This window comes from Vipera berus (genome assembly GCF_964194415.1).
Source record: "Vipera berus genome assembly, chromosome: 6".
Lineage (NCBI taxonomy): Eukaryota > Metazoa > Chordata > Lepidosauria > Squamata > Viperidae > Vipera > Vipera berus.
The window spans coordinates 20,446,819-20,461,436 of NC_138208.1; the positions used below are offsets into that span (position 1 = coordinate 20,446,819).

Here is a 14,618-nt window from a genome sequence, read left to right on the forward strand (position 1 = left end):
ATATAATAAAGAAAGGGAAAAATCTATTGATTTCCAAGTCAAAATATGACTCAATACATAATCTGATACAATAGTACCTTCTGCATCACGGTGCCTGTCTTATGAAACAACTTTCCATGACTCAAAATACAGAATTGTAATGCTGGTAAGAACACAGGGAAATCTCAATCTCTTTCTCCATCATCTCTTCCTCCTTCCCTTTCTCTCTCTCTCATCTATATCTCATTTAGAAACTGAACAGAGTTGCTCTGTGAGACAGGAGGCACGAAGGGTCCTGACCCTGTGGGCTTCCAGGAATGCAATGAAGACTTGGCTTTTCCCAAGGCACTAGGGCCAGGTTATTGATGGAGCTTGCATAGTGGTTGGTTGATAGATGAATGTGAGTTTTCTTGGGACAACAACTGCATTGTTTATACTATTAAGTGGACTTTTTATTTTTAGAGTATTGTATTTTTAATCTGTTTGCTCCCCGGAATTCCTTCAGGTAGATGCACAGTTATGCAAGTTTGTTTAATTACTTAATTGATAAAGTAATGTTAAAATGGCAGGCTTTGCATTCCATATCTTTCCAAATTAGATCATTAACCCTCAGGTTTGCAAGGAGAAGCACTGTTGTGTAATTAATTTCATTTTGTAATTAATAGATGAATAAAAGATAAAATAAGCAGCACCCCTTGATATAAAAAGCATTCAATATTTGATTCAACAGTTTTTGCTAGAAGGAAGATCTCAAGTAAGTAAATGTGACTATTAATTCATTGGGTGCAAGCTTACACAGAGGAGTTAAAATTTATCAGTTGAAAGATGTATTTCCAATTCCTTTCATAATTTTTTTTTAAAAAATTAGTCTTCGATTGATGACCCCAATTGAGCCCCAAATTTCTCATGCTAAGTAAGACAATTAAGTAAATTTTGCCCCATTTTACAACAGTTGTTATCATTGAAGTTGTTAAGTTAGTAATATGGTTGTTAAGTAAATCTGGCTTCCCCATTGACTTGACTTGTCAGAAAGTCACAAAAAGTGATCACATAACCCTGGGACACTGCAGGCATCATAAATACGTGCCAGTTGCCAAGTGCAGAAATTTTGTTCATATGACCATGGGGATGCTGCAATGGTCATAACTCTGAAAAACAGCGATAAGTCTTTTTTTTTTTCATTGCCATTATAACTTTGAACGGTCACTAAATGAATTGTTGTAAAGTCTAAGGCTGCTTGTAGTTGAAAACCCTAAGAAGAGCACAAAGAAAAAGAAGAAAAAGAAGAAGAAAAAAGTTCCAGTTTTACTGGAATTTCAGTTTTATGAAACATTCTCCCACCGAGGGGCAGATGACTCCTACTACTCTATAGACATCTTCAAAAATTTGATTGGATCTAATTGCAGCACTATCCTGGGACATGTATACACACACACACATACACACACCCTAAACTGAAGACCAAATACTTGCTGGTACCAGAGGTTTTGTCTTCTGAGCTTTCAACTCATGCTGGAACCCATCTTCAAGGAACTTCTCTCCAGAAGTCCGGGTGACCGACCCAGGTTGGATTCTGCAGCATTATCCCGGGGCATGCATATTTGCCTTCGTTCTTAAGATTCTGAATGATGATTGTTACTATTTGTATATGAACTTTGTCTTCCTTTTGCTTTGAATGTATGGTGTGATGGACTGCCCAAAGTCCTACTGGATTGCAGTGGACTACAAATACTGTTAAATAAATAATTAAATGAAATGTCCCCGTGGCTTTACCTTCAGTCCTCGAAGTAACTGATATATAAGAAACTGTATATGGTCATCTGTCAATTTTTGACATTTTACTATGTTGTTCAAGTCAGCACCCATTAAATTGGTGACAAGATACCTGCAAATCAAAACCAAGATTATGAACACATTTATAGTACAATTTCTTGTTCACTGCAAAGTAATCCTCAGTGAGTTCAGAGTCTTAATAGCTTTTCTTTTTAATTACAGCTCTAATGGTTTTATAGATTCAATCATTTTTCAACCATAATTGCTTTTAGAGTTGCTTTGAAAACTATACACACACACACACACACACACACACACACACACATAATTGCTTTTAGAGTTGCTTTGAAAACTATATATATACACACACACATATACATACATACATATATATAATTGCTTTTAGAGTTGCTTTGAAAACTATATATATATATACTGTATATATATATATACACACACACACACACACACACACATATACATACATACATACACATACACACATACATACATACATATAGATACACTAGTACAATTTAAATTTCCAGGCTATGGATCCTACAAGCATTTGATACAACTAGGCCTGATTAATGGCCAAATCTGAAATCTTAATTGATAGAGGGAAATTAGGGGCAATTAAACACAACTGTGAAATCAGATTCAATGGTTCACGTCTGATGCAAAGAAGATTTTCTCCTGTTAGAAGGAAATTTCTGGCTCCAGTACACAGATTTTGGTGGACGTTTAAGCCAATAGTATACAAGAGAAGGGCAAAGGCAAGGGATAGTGTAACCTCCCTCACCCTCTAAGAAACTGCTTCAGAGAGAAAAGGTTATCTCAAAGCAAAGATTATCTAGGACTCCAGTTCTTCTCTAACCTAGTATTTAAAATAGTCATCAGATGTGATGGGAATTAGATTCCAGAAATATGTATCTGGATAGCCATACATTTCTCACTGCTCATACAGGGAAATATTGGAAAATAAATGTTAGGTCATTGGACAGGGGTCCCCAACACCAGGCCACAGACCAGTACTGATCTGTGCCCTGTTAGAAACTGGGCCACACAGCTGGAGATGAGCAGCAGTTGAGGGAGCAGAACCAAACCCTCCCCTGGTCTGTGGAAAAATTGTCCATGTAACCGGTCCCTGGTGCCAAAACGTTTGTGGACTGCTAATCTAAGAGAATAAAATGTCAAGATATTATTTATTTATTTATCAATCCAGGTAAGGGACCACTAATCAATACTCTGGTTATATAAATTACCAGGCAATGGATTCCCAATTACTCTTTCAAGACACATCCCAACTTGGCTCAGAAAAGAAAACCATTATAAAATATACTACTGGAAGTAATTTACTGCTTGTGTTAAGTATGTCCCATCAATGGACATACTCAATTGAACAGATGATTGATATTTCCATGGAGTTTCGCAATTCATACTTAAGGGTCTTCCACAAATGGCAACTGCATGGATCCAACTTCATCATCACACAAATGAGTTAGGACAAATTCTCCTTAAGCTGCCAACTGTATGTTCTACCAGCTCAGCTACAGCACCGCTTAAACTATACAATTTACACTTTGCAGTTTGTACTGCTGTAGGTCTACAGGTTTAGGACATATGCATACAAAGTCAGAACTGAAAAGAAAACAATAGTAAGTGCTGCCTATGCAAAGAAGCTGAAGAAACAGTGGACCATCTGGTAAGCTGCTGCAAGAAGATTGCACAGACTGACTACAAGCAGTGGCATGACAAAGTAGCAGCAATGGTGCATTGGAAGACCTGCAAGTAATATCATTTGCTTGCAAGCAAGAACTGGTGGGAATTAATCCCTCGGTCTCTTTCTTCTTATTACCTGCTTTGACTGCTATTTTTTTTAATGTACTGGCCATATAGTGCTTTGTCTTCCCATGCCTCCATTCTTTTCTTCATTTGGTCATTTTTGTAGGCCAGTTTGGTCTCTCCAATAGTCAGTAAGCCTTTATGATATACCAACTCCAGTGCATCTTCCTTATTGTCCTTCAGATATTCTTCAAAAGCCATTTGTTCTTCTTCAACCATCTGATGTACAGTACTTATAACATTCTACGCCCACCTATCTGCCTTGATAGGTAGAGTCTATTAATGTCACTGCATGGGTGAAGGGCTTGATTCATTTCATTATTTTTCTGGTTTTCCTATCCATTGCTTTTAGTTCTGCTTGAGTCCAATCCACTATTCCAACTGTGTATCTAATAACTGGAATTGCCCAGGTGTTGATTGCCGTGATGATATTTCTTCCACTGAGGAACATATATATGTAAAAGCAACGTTTCGACGAAATCCCATCCGTCATCCTCAGGCTGGTGGCTTCAGCTTCCTTCTTCTGGGAGAAGCATGTGGTAGTGACTGTTTGTTCCTCTTTTTTAAACTGCCAGAGGGGGTGTGTTCTGTGGGTGGAGGTGTGCTCTGATTGGGTGGAAGTGTGTTTTGAATGGGGTGTGTGTTCTGATTGGTTGGGGGGGTGTTTTGAGTGGATGGGCTGGTCTCAGCTGCCAGCCTTAGACCTGAGCTGGTGAGTTGTGCTGCTTTTGTTCGGCTTCGTGTTTGTGGTGGTGCCATGTTTTTATAGTGGGTGTCAGTTTGCTTATTGTGTGGTTTGGAGTGGTTTAAAGTGGTATATATATATGAATAAATAAGTAAATAAGTAAAGAAAGAAAGAAAGCACTTTATTTCTATTATTGTATTGCATTGTATTAGTGATTTTTTGCTTCTAAGAAAGCGGGAAGGAAAAGAGACAATCTTAAACTCAGCTTTCCAGCAAAACAAATCAAAGACCTAGCATGCTGAGGAAGTGCTGAGAAAGAGAGAGAGGGGTGGGTTGGTGGGAGAGGAAGAGAATCAACTCGGCACTGTGCAAGCGCCCAGCGGTCTTGGAAAAGGTGCATATGAGAGAGGGATTCCATTGCAGACACAGTGTTTAAGAGGAAATGTAGCTTCTCCCCTCTTCTCTCGCATTGCAAGCCGAGTAGGAGTGTTTGGTTTGCAAATCTGGAAAGTTGCATGGAGAAAGCAGGAACACACACACACACACAAATACACAAAATTAAACCTCGAAAAGAAGGCAGGATGTTGCCAAAACACAAGGCACCTGGAGCACAAAAATAAAGGCAAAAATCTCCAGCTGAAGTGCAATGGAGCCCAGCAGTCTTGGAAAAGGTGCAGACAAGAGAGAGAATCCCTTGGAGAGATACAGTGCTTCAGGTGAAAGGTAACGTCTCCTTGCCCCTATTTGCACCCTGAGAAAGAAAACCCTCACACACAGATACCTTGGGCGGGTCCCCCTCCAACGAGGTTTTGGGGGACCCACTGGTTGCAAGCTGGGCTGGCGCGCATGTGTCGTGCAAACTCGGGAGAGCTGCACAAAGGGAGTGTGAGCCCAACTGGGGTGTCAGGAGGGGAAGAGGAGGAAAGTGAGGAAGAAGAGGAGGAGGAAAAAGAAGTGGCAGGAAGAAGAGGAGGAAAAAGAAGTGGCAGGAGGAAGAGGGAGCAGGACCAGGAAGAGGAGGAGGAGGAGGCAGAAGAAGAGATGGCAGAAGAAGCAGCAGGAGGGAGAGGAGGAAGGATGCGGAGGTCAGATGTTGCAAACAAGTTGCAAGCGCAGCCATCAGAGGACCTTGCACTGAGCAAGACAGCTTCTGCCCTGCCCCCTCCCGCCTGGCCCAGACCCCTGCAGATTTGCTGCATTCCTGGAGGTGTGTTGTGATTCAGTGTCAGCCTGTGGTTTCGGCAGCTGAATCAGACAATTCTGAGGAGGAGGAGGGGTTTGGAGAGCCTTTGGTTGCAGATGCATCGCAGAGCTCTCAGCCAGCCCCTCCCATCTTGTTCCTCCTCAGACCCAGCTGTGTGAGCCTGAAAGATTACACAAAGACGATCCACAGCTGGCTTTGTTCAAGGATGCTTGAAGCAGGAGGCAGACAAGCAGAAGTGAACAAAGAAAAGCAATGAGGCACCTCGGGAGGAGGCAAAGAGAAGCCATGCCCTGAGACTGTTGTTTAAAAGGGGAATGTGTGGGAGGTGCTGGTTGCTGAAGGCAACCGTTTGAAGAGCTTCTGATATAGTCTCGGTCTGTATTTGTTTTACTCTGTTTTGAACTGTTTCGTTCAGTTTTTGCAAATAAATTTGGTTGGCTTAATTCCAGCCTATTGAATATAACAAAGGGGTTGTCCCTGACATTTCTGCAGGGCCGGTTAAAGGCTGGAACAGAACAAGGTGGAAGACGCGCTTTCAGCGCACCTCCAGCTGTGTGGCCCGGTTCCTAAGTGCCTGTGGCCCAATACGGTCAGCGGACGGAGGTTGGGGACCCTTGCTCTAAGTGAGCTGTTTTCTTAAGCATCTTAATCCATTTAACATTTCTTTAAAAACATTTAAAATTACTGCCCTTACAAAAGAAGATTAAACAAAAAGATGATTCATCTTATAACATCCTACTTCCAGTAGCAAGCCAAAATCCCTTTTAAGGTTCTTCATATCCAAAAACTGTATCCCGATAGTTGTACCTCCATCACAATTAAACATTATTATGAGATTTGACGGGATGCAATAGAAAAAGTTAACCACATATTTCATTATATCACTGAAATTAATTCTACTTACAAACATTTGATTTTGGCTATCTAACGCCAATGCTACATATCCCAGTAACTTGCCAATTATCCATTTCATTTCAAACTTTACTTACACTTCGTTAAAATTTTCTATTGATGCTGCAGGTGTAAAAACATCTAGTAATCCTATAACCTGAAACAAAAAAAGAATTTTTATTTTACCTACTGAAACGCATAGGGTACTACAGGATTTTACACACTGATTTTGAAGATTTCTAGACAAAGACAACTGAGACTAGAAACAGAGGTCTGGCATACTTTAGTCAACAATATCAGTTGTATATAACTGCTGAATTCTAATTGCTAAGAGTGCAACTGTACTTGCAGGTTGATTAGGACTGATTTTTTCTTCTTCTTTCATAGCTCAGATTTAGATTGTTCCCAAGTCAGGAACAGGTTTTTAAGAAATATCTGCCTATTCATTACTATGCCTACATACCTCCTACCATGCTTCAAATAAGCCTCCATCTTTCATTTATTTTTTAAAAAAAGCATTTAACATTAGAGTAAAACATGAAAATAAAGATTTATAGGGCAGGATACAGATACTGATATTGCCACTTGTTTCTATACAACCAGCATTGTGGATACTTTCACTGTAAACATGTATGCATGTTGATTTGGGGATGAGTCATGCTATAAAAAAAATTTGGCACTCTGTTTCTACATCACAATCTATGCCCAAATTAACATTTATTCTGATTTGTCACTCTAATTTGCAGTGACATTAAGGTTTTGGTAATGGTTTTCAAGGCCCTACATGGCATGGGTCCGGAGTACCTTGGGGATCACCTGCTGCCGGCGTCAACTTCCCTCCACCCTGTGCGTTCCCACAGAGAGGGCCCCCTCAGGGTGCCACCGGTCAGAGAATGTCGGCTGGTGGCCCCCAGGGGGAGGGCCTTTATGGAATCAGCTGCCGGTTGAGCTCTGGATGGCACCTGACCTTCGCTCCTTCCGACGCGGTCTGAAGACCTACCTATTTAACAAGCCGGCCTGGCCTGATGGGGGATGTGCTGGGGTTTTTATTGTGGATTTTTATATTATTCTACTGTTTTTAGCTCGGGCTCTTATTTAATTCTTTTTTAATTTTTGTATTCTGTATTTTTATATGTGCCCTGTTCACCGCCCTGAGTCCTTCGGGAGAAGGGCGGTATACAAATATAATAAATGAAATGAAATGAAATGAAATGAAATATGTATGCACCATCCTGGTTTTTCAAGATTGGATGGAACACGCAAATTTAATATGGTCTACCGAAAAAAGAGGTGTGAAAGGACCAAAAGAAAGAAAGGAATATATGAGAAACCCCCTTTTTTAAATGATCAAGGCTGTTATAACTGAACTAGGGTTTCCTGCCTGAGCAGGGGGTTGGACTAGATAGAAGACCTCAAAGGTCCCTTCCACCTCTATTGTTGTTATTGCTAACTAGCTCTGTACTCCATAATTATTGCAAAACAAACTCAGCCCTTTTTTAAGCAAGAAAAAAACCTTAATGAAATAAAACCTTTTAAGTGAATTCCTGTATATCAATTAGGCTATTTGATCTTATGTTATAAATGAACTAATTTTTTTTGTGGTACAATCTGAATGGTTAGCGGTTGATTCTAATCATGTAAAAAAAAGTTCTACATTGTTGGTGAATGGTGTTTTTTTTTTGCATTTGCATCTCAAAATTCAGCCTTCATCAAAACACTGCATTTATTTTGCAGGAATAATTTTAAAAAATATCTTTAATGCTAGGACTGTAAACTGCCTGATTAATTAAAGCTGTTAAGGAATTTGTTGTGCAGAGGTCTCCTTGTGGCTATCAAAGAGTTGCACAGACAAGGAAGGGTACTGAGAGCAGTAAGAGTTACACAAGAGTACACCGAGTTGTAAAAGCAAAAAGTAGTTTACTTTAAGGTGGTGTAAGAACAAAAATGCACAGTCAAAAATAAACAGTCCAAGTAGCAATCCAAAATACAAAGTCTTCTTACCGGTCCAGAGGTCAATATAACAGAGCAAAAACAGTAATAGTAGAGAGCAGTGAATTCAGAGAGAGAAAGAAGCTACGTTCCTAGCTTCCTCTTATGGCCATGAGAACACTTACACACCCATTGGCCAATTAACATCTTAAAGACATAGCATCATGGTTAATATATTTTCAACCCAACATTGTAGGCTAACACCATATGCCTAACAAAAGCCACAGTCTTGGGGGAAAAAGACTGAAAACAAAATGAAGTACATCCTTATTCTTCAGTACTCTTCATTTACCAATATTCCAGTCCTCTTAAAATGAACACAAAAAGATTACTTGAACCAAATTGCTCAGACCTGCTAAAGCCTGCTTCTATTAGAACCACAAACCTGATCTTCACTTGGATGTAAGGTTAGCTAAGGATACACAAGAATGTAACAAGCGTTCAAGTGCTCTTGCTAAATTATCCTTCTATGTATGAATGAGGGATTTTCTGATTACTGCTTCAGTAAAACCGAACAGAAGACAAATTGCCATTTCTATTGGAGGTTTACATAACATGGTTTTTCCACTCACATTTTCATGTTTCATGTGCTTGAGTAATCTAAGCTCCCGATAAGTCCTTCTAGCATGAATGAGGGACTGGAAAGGTCTTGAAAGCTTTTTGACTGCCACCTTCTGCCTTGTTTTGGTATCATATGCTGAACTGAAACAAAATCAAAATATATTTTAAAATTCACCTCACCTTTTTCACTTATTTTCGCATTTCAAACTGAAACCAGCAATTGATTTTAGTTCTATTTTCAAACAGTTATGACTGTTCGTTCATTTTGTGAAAAAAAAATGCAACTTTATTATAGAGTTTAACTTTATTTTGCGCATTGTCATTATTAAACATCAAACACCCATATGTAATTGCGCTACTTAACTAGCAATGAAGCTGCACTTCTACAATATGCCTTTCTATCAACCTGTCTCAAACACATAGAAAGGGAATTTCCCAGAATTCCTCTGGATTTCTTTCTAGCTTCCAATTATATGTCACTGCAATTAATTTGAGTAAGATATTTTTATATTTTTATAAAGAGATCAGCAATTTCAGTTTAAAAGCAGATGTCATCAGAAACTGGTAATTGGTTAAAGTGCATTTGGTCGAGGTGTCATGAAATAGCTTGTCTTGTTACATCAATTTGCTGTTTCTTTTTCCTCCCTGAGAACAGGAAGCCAAGTACCTATTCTATATCCTCTGCAGTAGAGACCAAGAACTCATTGAGGTTCTCTGCAATCTTCATAACCTCCTCAAACATCCATTTCACTTCTTTGTCCTCCAGCAGCCCAGCTGTTCTGTTGCTCATTTTCTGTTTTAAATATATGTAAAGAAATTATTCTTGTATCCTTTAATAGTTTTTGCCATATGCTCTTCAAATATTATTTTTGTAGTCTTTATCAGTGCTTTTTTTGTAAAAGAAAAAGGTGCCGGAACTCACACATGTCATATAACCCGCCTTGCTAACCATGCAAGGTTCCATCCAAAAAAGGTGCCAGAACTCCGTTCTGAGCGTTCTATGACAAAAAAAGCCCTGGTCTTTATCATCATTTACATTTGGGGGGGGTGTTGATCAGTGTTTGGGCTCCTTTTTTTCCCTTTTCTGGAAGGATGATTTCTTAACTGTTATGGCTTCCCAGATACTACTAGGAAACCGTGTTGCCTTTTTCCTCCATTTGGTTGATCTGTTCTTCTAATGCAGAATATGGTCGAGCAGAGAATTAGTTACTATGGTTTTAATTAACCTTCAGGCACTATGAAGTGATACGAGTCCTTTCACTTTTCTTTTTGGTGCCTTTTTTCCCCCACCAGTTGTCTCATTTCTGAAATGTTTCTCTTGCTACATCATCAGTGAAAGTGTTGGATCTTACTAGCAGTTTTTCATTTGTGTGGTTGCTATGTGTAAGAGCATTAGAATCACTGTTTCCAACTGGTTCTACAGCAGCTGCATCTCATGGCAGATCATGGACACCACTTAGAATTAAGTGTAGAGTTGCTTCCCCTCTAATTGATTCCAAGACTATTCTAAGGCACAAACACTTACAAGTGTTTAACAGTCTGGTTTCTTTGTCATGATCCATGCCATGAATGCACCCAATCTATGCAGAGATAACTGACATCTCCTATTGTTACAATAACTTCTCCTCTGCATGCATTCTTTTTTTTATTGAAGTTTTACAGTACATTTTTGAATACAAAACCCCTCCCCTCCCCCTCCCCTCTCCCCAAACCTCCCCAACTCTCCCCTCCCCTCCCCCCTCCCCGACTTCCCAGAGCTAAATACAGGGTATAAAAATACAAACAAACAATCTAAAATATGCAAACAACAATAAGATATTAAATTCTATCGCACTTTAACTTTAACTTTAAGCATGCATTCTTAATTTCTTGCATTCTCTCAGGATCAACTGTAATATTTTATCATAGGAATCTGATCTTCCAATGCTATCTTATGCAACCTCTCTCCCATCTCATCCTTTCTTGTGCTGTATTCAGGACAAATCTGTATTCAGGAATGACTCTCTCACTATTTCGCTGGGTTTTATGTTCTTTTGTGTGTTATTACTGCTACTGCTATTATTGCTGTTGTTATTATTATTATTATTACATTTTGATATGGACACCAACTCCATCACTGACAAAATTGCTGGCTAGCACCCATTGGGTTTCTCTTACAGATTCTCTTACAGGGCTGCCCGCGGCTCAGCTGAGTGTTTTTTTCGCCCGAAACAGCGCCGATCAGCTGTTCGGGCGAAATTGAAGCCCCCTCCTCGGGAGAAGAGGAGGGGGTGAGGCCCCAGGTAGGGGTAGAGTTCTCCGGGGCCGTCTGAGCTTGGAGCTTGGGCGGCTGAAGGATTGAACTCCCCCGAAGCCTGGGTTGCTCCCAGCTGGCCGGCGTCTCTGCTCCGGATTTCTTGGAGCAGAGCCAGGCGTCTGCGACCACCCCTGCCTGAAGGAAGGACTATGGATTAAAAGGAGCAGGCAGAGCGGTACAAGAGGGAAAGGTGAAGAGGATTATTTTATTTTACTCTCGAGCTTGCTGGACTTTTTAAACTAAGTGAAAGTGCGTCACAATTGAAAGTAAAAGATGGCGGCTAAACCTCCCCCTAAAACTCTTCGGAGTGGTGGATCTTCTCCGGTACAACAATCATCATTACAGGCGTTGCATCCTCCTGATGTATTGACACCGAAGGACTTACGAGATGCTTTGGATAAACTCTTGGAATCAATTAATCAATCAATGGGTGATAAATTTGCACAGATGGAGGAGAAATTGGAGAAACTGGAGGAGAGAATAGAAGAGAGGATGGAACAGAAGCTCAGCGTGATGAAGGTAGACATTTTGTCTTCAGTGCATAAAGTGGCGGAATGTGTGGATGATTTGGATGAAAAAGTGGATGATTTGACTCAAAAGAATGCTATACTAGAAGCAAAAGTACGGGAGAATGAAGATTTAAGAGATAAAATGGAAAGGGAATTAAGTCTTGCTCAATATTACCAGATGCAGTTTGCTGTTAGAATCAGAGGCTTAAAAGAGAATATTAAGGAAGATTTAAAGCAGCTGATTTCTGAGGCTCTCGAAGTGGTATTGAATCAGCCAGCATCTGAAATAAGAGGAGCTATGGATAAAGTGTTCCGTGTGAATTCATGGATTGCTAGACAGAGAAAGCTGCCTAGAGATGTGGTGGTCTACTTTGCAAAAAGAGAAATTAGAGATGAAGTTATACAAGCTGCCTATGATGCTAAAGTTGTGATTGCTGATCAAGAAGTCTTGGTTTTAAAAGAAATTCCTCCAAAGATTTTAAGGAAAAGGAAAGACTTCACATTTCTTGTGCAAGAGCTTAAGCAACGAGATATAAGGTTCAGATGGGAGATTCCAGATGGGCTGATGGTGATGTATGAAGGCAAAAGGTACCGGCTGATTACTGTGAAGCAAGCGCGTGATTTCTATAATAACGTTTTAAAAGCAACCTCATTAACACTTTTGGAAGCTGCAAAGGGATCTGGAGAGGGAGAACATCAAGAGGTTGAAGTAGAGGAAAACGGTGCTGGAGGAGATCAAGCTATAGCTTCTTTGGATGATCCTAGAGAGCAAAGGGTAACGCGTGCTGCTTTAAAACGAGCAAAGAAAATAAAAGAACAAGACCAGCAAAAGTCTTCGGAATCTTCACAACGTACTCATAGCCAAGCAGTGGGAGGAGCACGGCCTAAAGATAGTCCTATCAAAGCAGTGCTTCAAGAGCTTTGGGAGGATATGCATGGCAACTAAATTTTTGACTTGGAACGTTAATGGACTAAATTCACCACAGAAGAGAAAGAAAGTTTTTCAATATTTAAAACAATTCAAGATAGATGTTATATGTTTGCAAGAAACGCATATTAGGGCTACGGACCAAAAGCTTTTATTGAACTCAAGACTGGGTACGCACTTTGTTGCCTCTGCAATGAATAAGAAAAATGGAGTGGTTGTTTATATTAAAAGTGCCATAACAGCGGACTTAATTGAAGCAGACAAGCATGGAAGATATGTACTGATAGACTTGTTGCTAGAAGGCAAAAAGACGCTTTTAGTTGGACTGTACGCCCCTAATCAACAACAACAACAGGCTGACTTTTTTAGTTTACTTCATACAAAGCTTACCCAGTTGGATTATAAATCTTTTATTTTTATGGGGGACTGGAATGGTGTTTTGGATGTACAGATGGATAAGGCTGGAGCTTTTAAGCGCATTCCAAGTCATGCTAGACTGCCTAAATCTTTTTTTGAAATGAAGGATGACTTGGAACTGCGAGATATTTGGCGTGAGAGACACTTGCAGGAAAAGGATTATACTTTTTATTCTGATAGACATCAATCTTTTTCGAGGATTGATTTTATTTTGGTGACTAATGACTTTTTTTTGAGGACTAAAAAGGTGAAGATTTGTGCAAGAACTATCTCTGATCATAGTCCAGTTTGGTTAGAGATTGATAAGGAGAAAAGAGACAGGCGCTCGTGGCGCGTAAATGAGAATTTGTTTAGAAATCAGAGAAATGTGGAAGAATGTAAACAGCGGATGAAGGATTTTTTTGAAACTAATATGAACAAAGGTACCTCTATGGATATGGTGTGGGATGCTAGCAAGGCCTACATGAGAGGGGTGTTGATATATATGAATAATAAACATAGACGTGCTGTGGAAGCTAGGAGGAAAGAACTGGAGAATGAAATAAAGGAAAAAGAAAAGGCTTTGATTTTGAACTCAAAGGATGTGAAAACTAAGGAGGCTATTAAATTGTTAAGAGGACAATTTGATAAATTAATGGCTGACCAAGTGGCAACCAATTTGCGGTTTGCCAGGCATAATACTTTTTGCAACGCTAATAAACCAGGAAGATGGTTAGCTTATAGATTGAGGAAAAAACAAAGGGCTTCTAATATAGACAAGATTGAGCATAAAGGAAGGGTTGTGTTTCAACAGGACCTTATTAAGGACGCTTTTGTGGATTTTTATTCTAAATTATATGCTAAGGAGAAAATTAATGAAAAAGACATTGATATATATTTGGAAAATGCTAGCATTCCGGTTCTTACGCAAGAACAAAAAGAAGGGATTAATCAATTGATTACAGAAGAGGAAATTGTTACAGCAATTAAGGAATTGAAGGTGGATAAAGCACCAGGTACGGATGGTTTGACTGCGGCCTATTACAAAAATCTACAAATAGAGATGATAAAACCGTTAAAGGAACTGTTCCAGACAATCCAGAGGGGGGGAAAGGTGCCACCGTCTTGGAGAACAGCTTTTATTTCCTTGATTCCGAAGGAAGACCAAGATGCTACTCAAGTTAAAAATTATAGACCGATATCGCTTTTAAATACAGATTACAAGATATTTGCTAAGGTTTTGGCTAATAGATTGATGAGGGTTCTGCAACAGGTGATTCATGGGGACCAAACGGGGTTTATTAGTGGTAGGCAAATGAAAAATAATGTGAGGCATATAGTTGATGTGTTAGAGTTTTTGGAAAGGAACAACCAGATCTCTGCGGCGCTAATTTTCTTAGATGCTGAAAAAGCTTTTGATCAATTGAATTGGCAATTTTTGTTAAAAGTTTTAGACAAAATGGATTTTGGGGAAAATTTTTTGCAACCAATTAGGGCATTATATCAAAAACAAACTGCCCGAATTATAGTTAATAATAGCTTGACAGAAGCATGTAATATTG

The 14,618-nt window shown here is 39.5% G+C and overlaps 1 protein-coding gene across 1 annotated transcript in view; it reads right to left on the reverse strand.

Annotated features, from left to right (window-relative positions):
• MAPK11 (mitogen-activated protein kinase 11) overlaps positions 1-14,618 on the reverse strand; it is a 49,108-nt gene that overhangs the window by 15,511 nt on the left and 18,979 nt on the right. The window contains exons 2-4 of the mRNA XM_081330161.1: positions 8,939-9,068; positions 6,476-6,534; positions 1,753-1,864 (exon numbers count right to left, since the gene is read on the reverse strand). Of these exons, the coding sequence (XP_081186287.1) occupies positions 1,753-1,864; positions 6,476-6,534; positions 8,939-9,068 (301 nt within the window). The remainder of the gene's footprint in view (positions 1-1,752; positions 1,865-6,475; positions 6,535-8,938; positions 9,069-14,618) is intronic.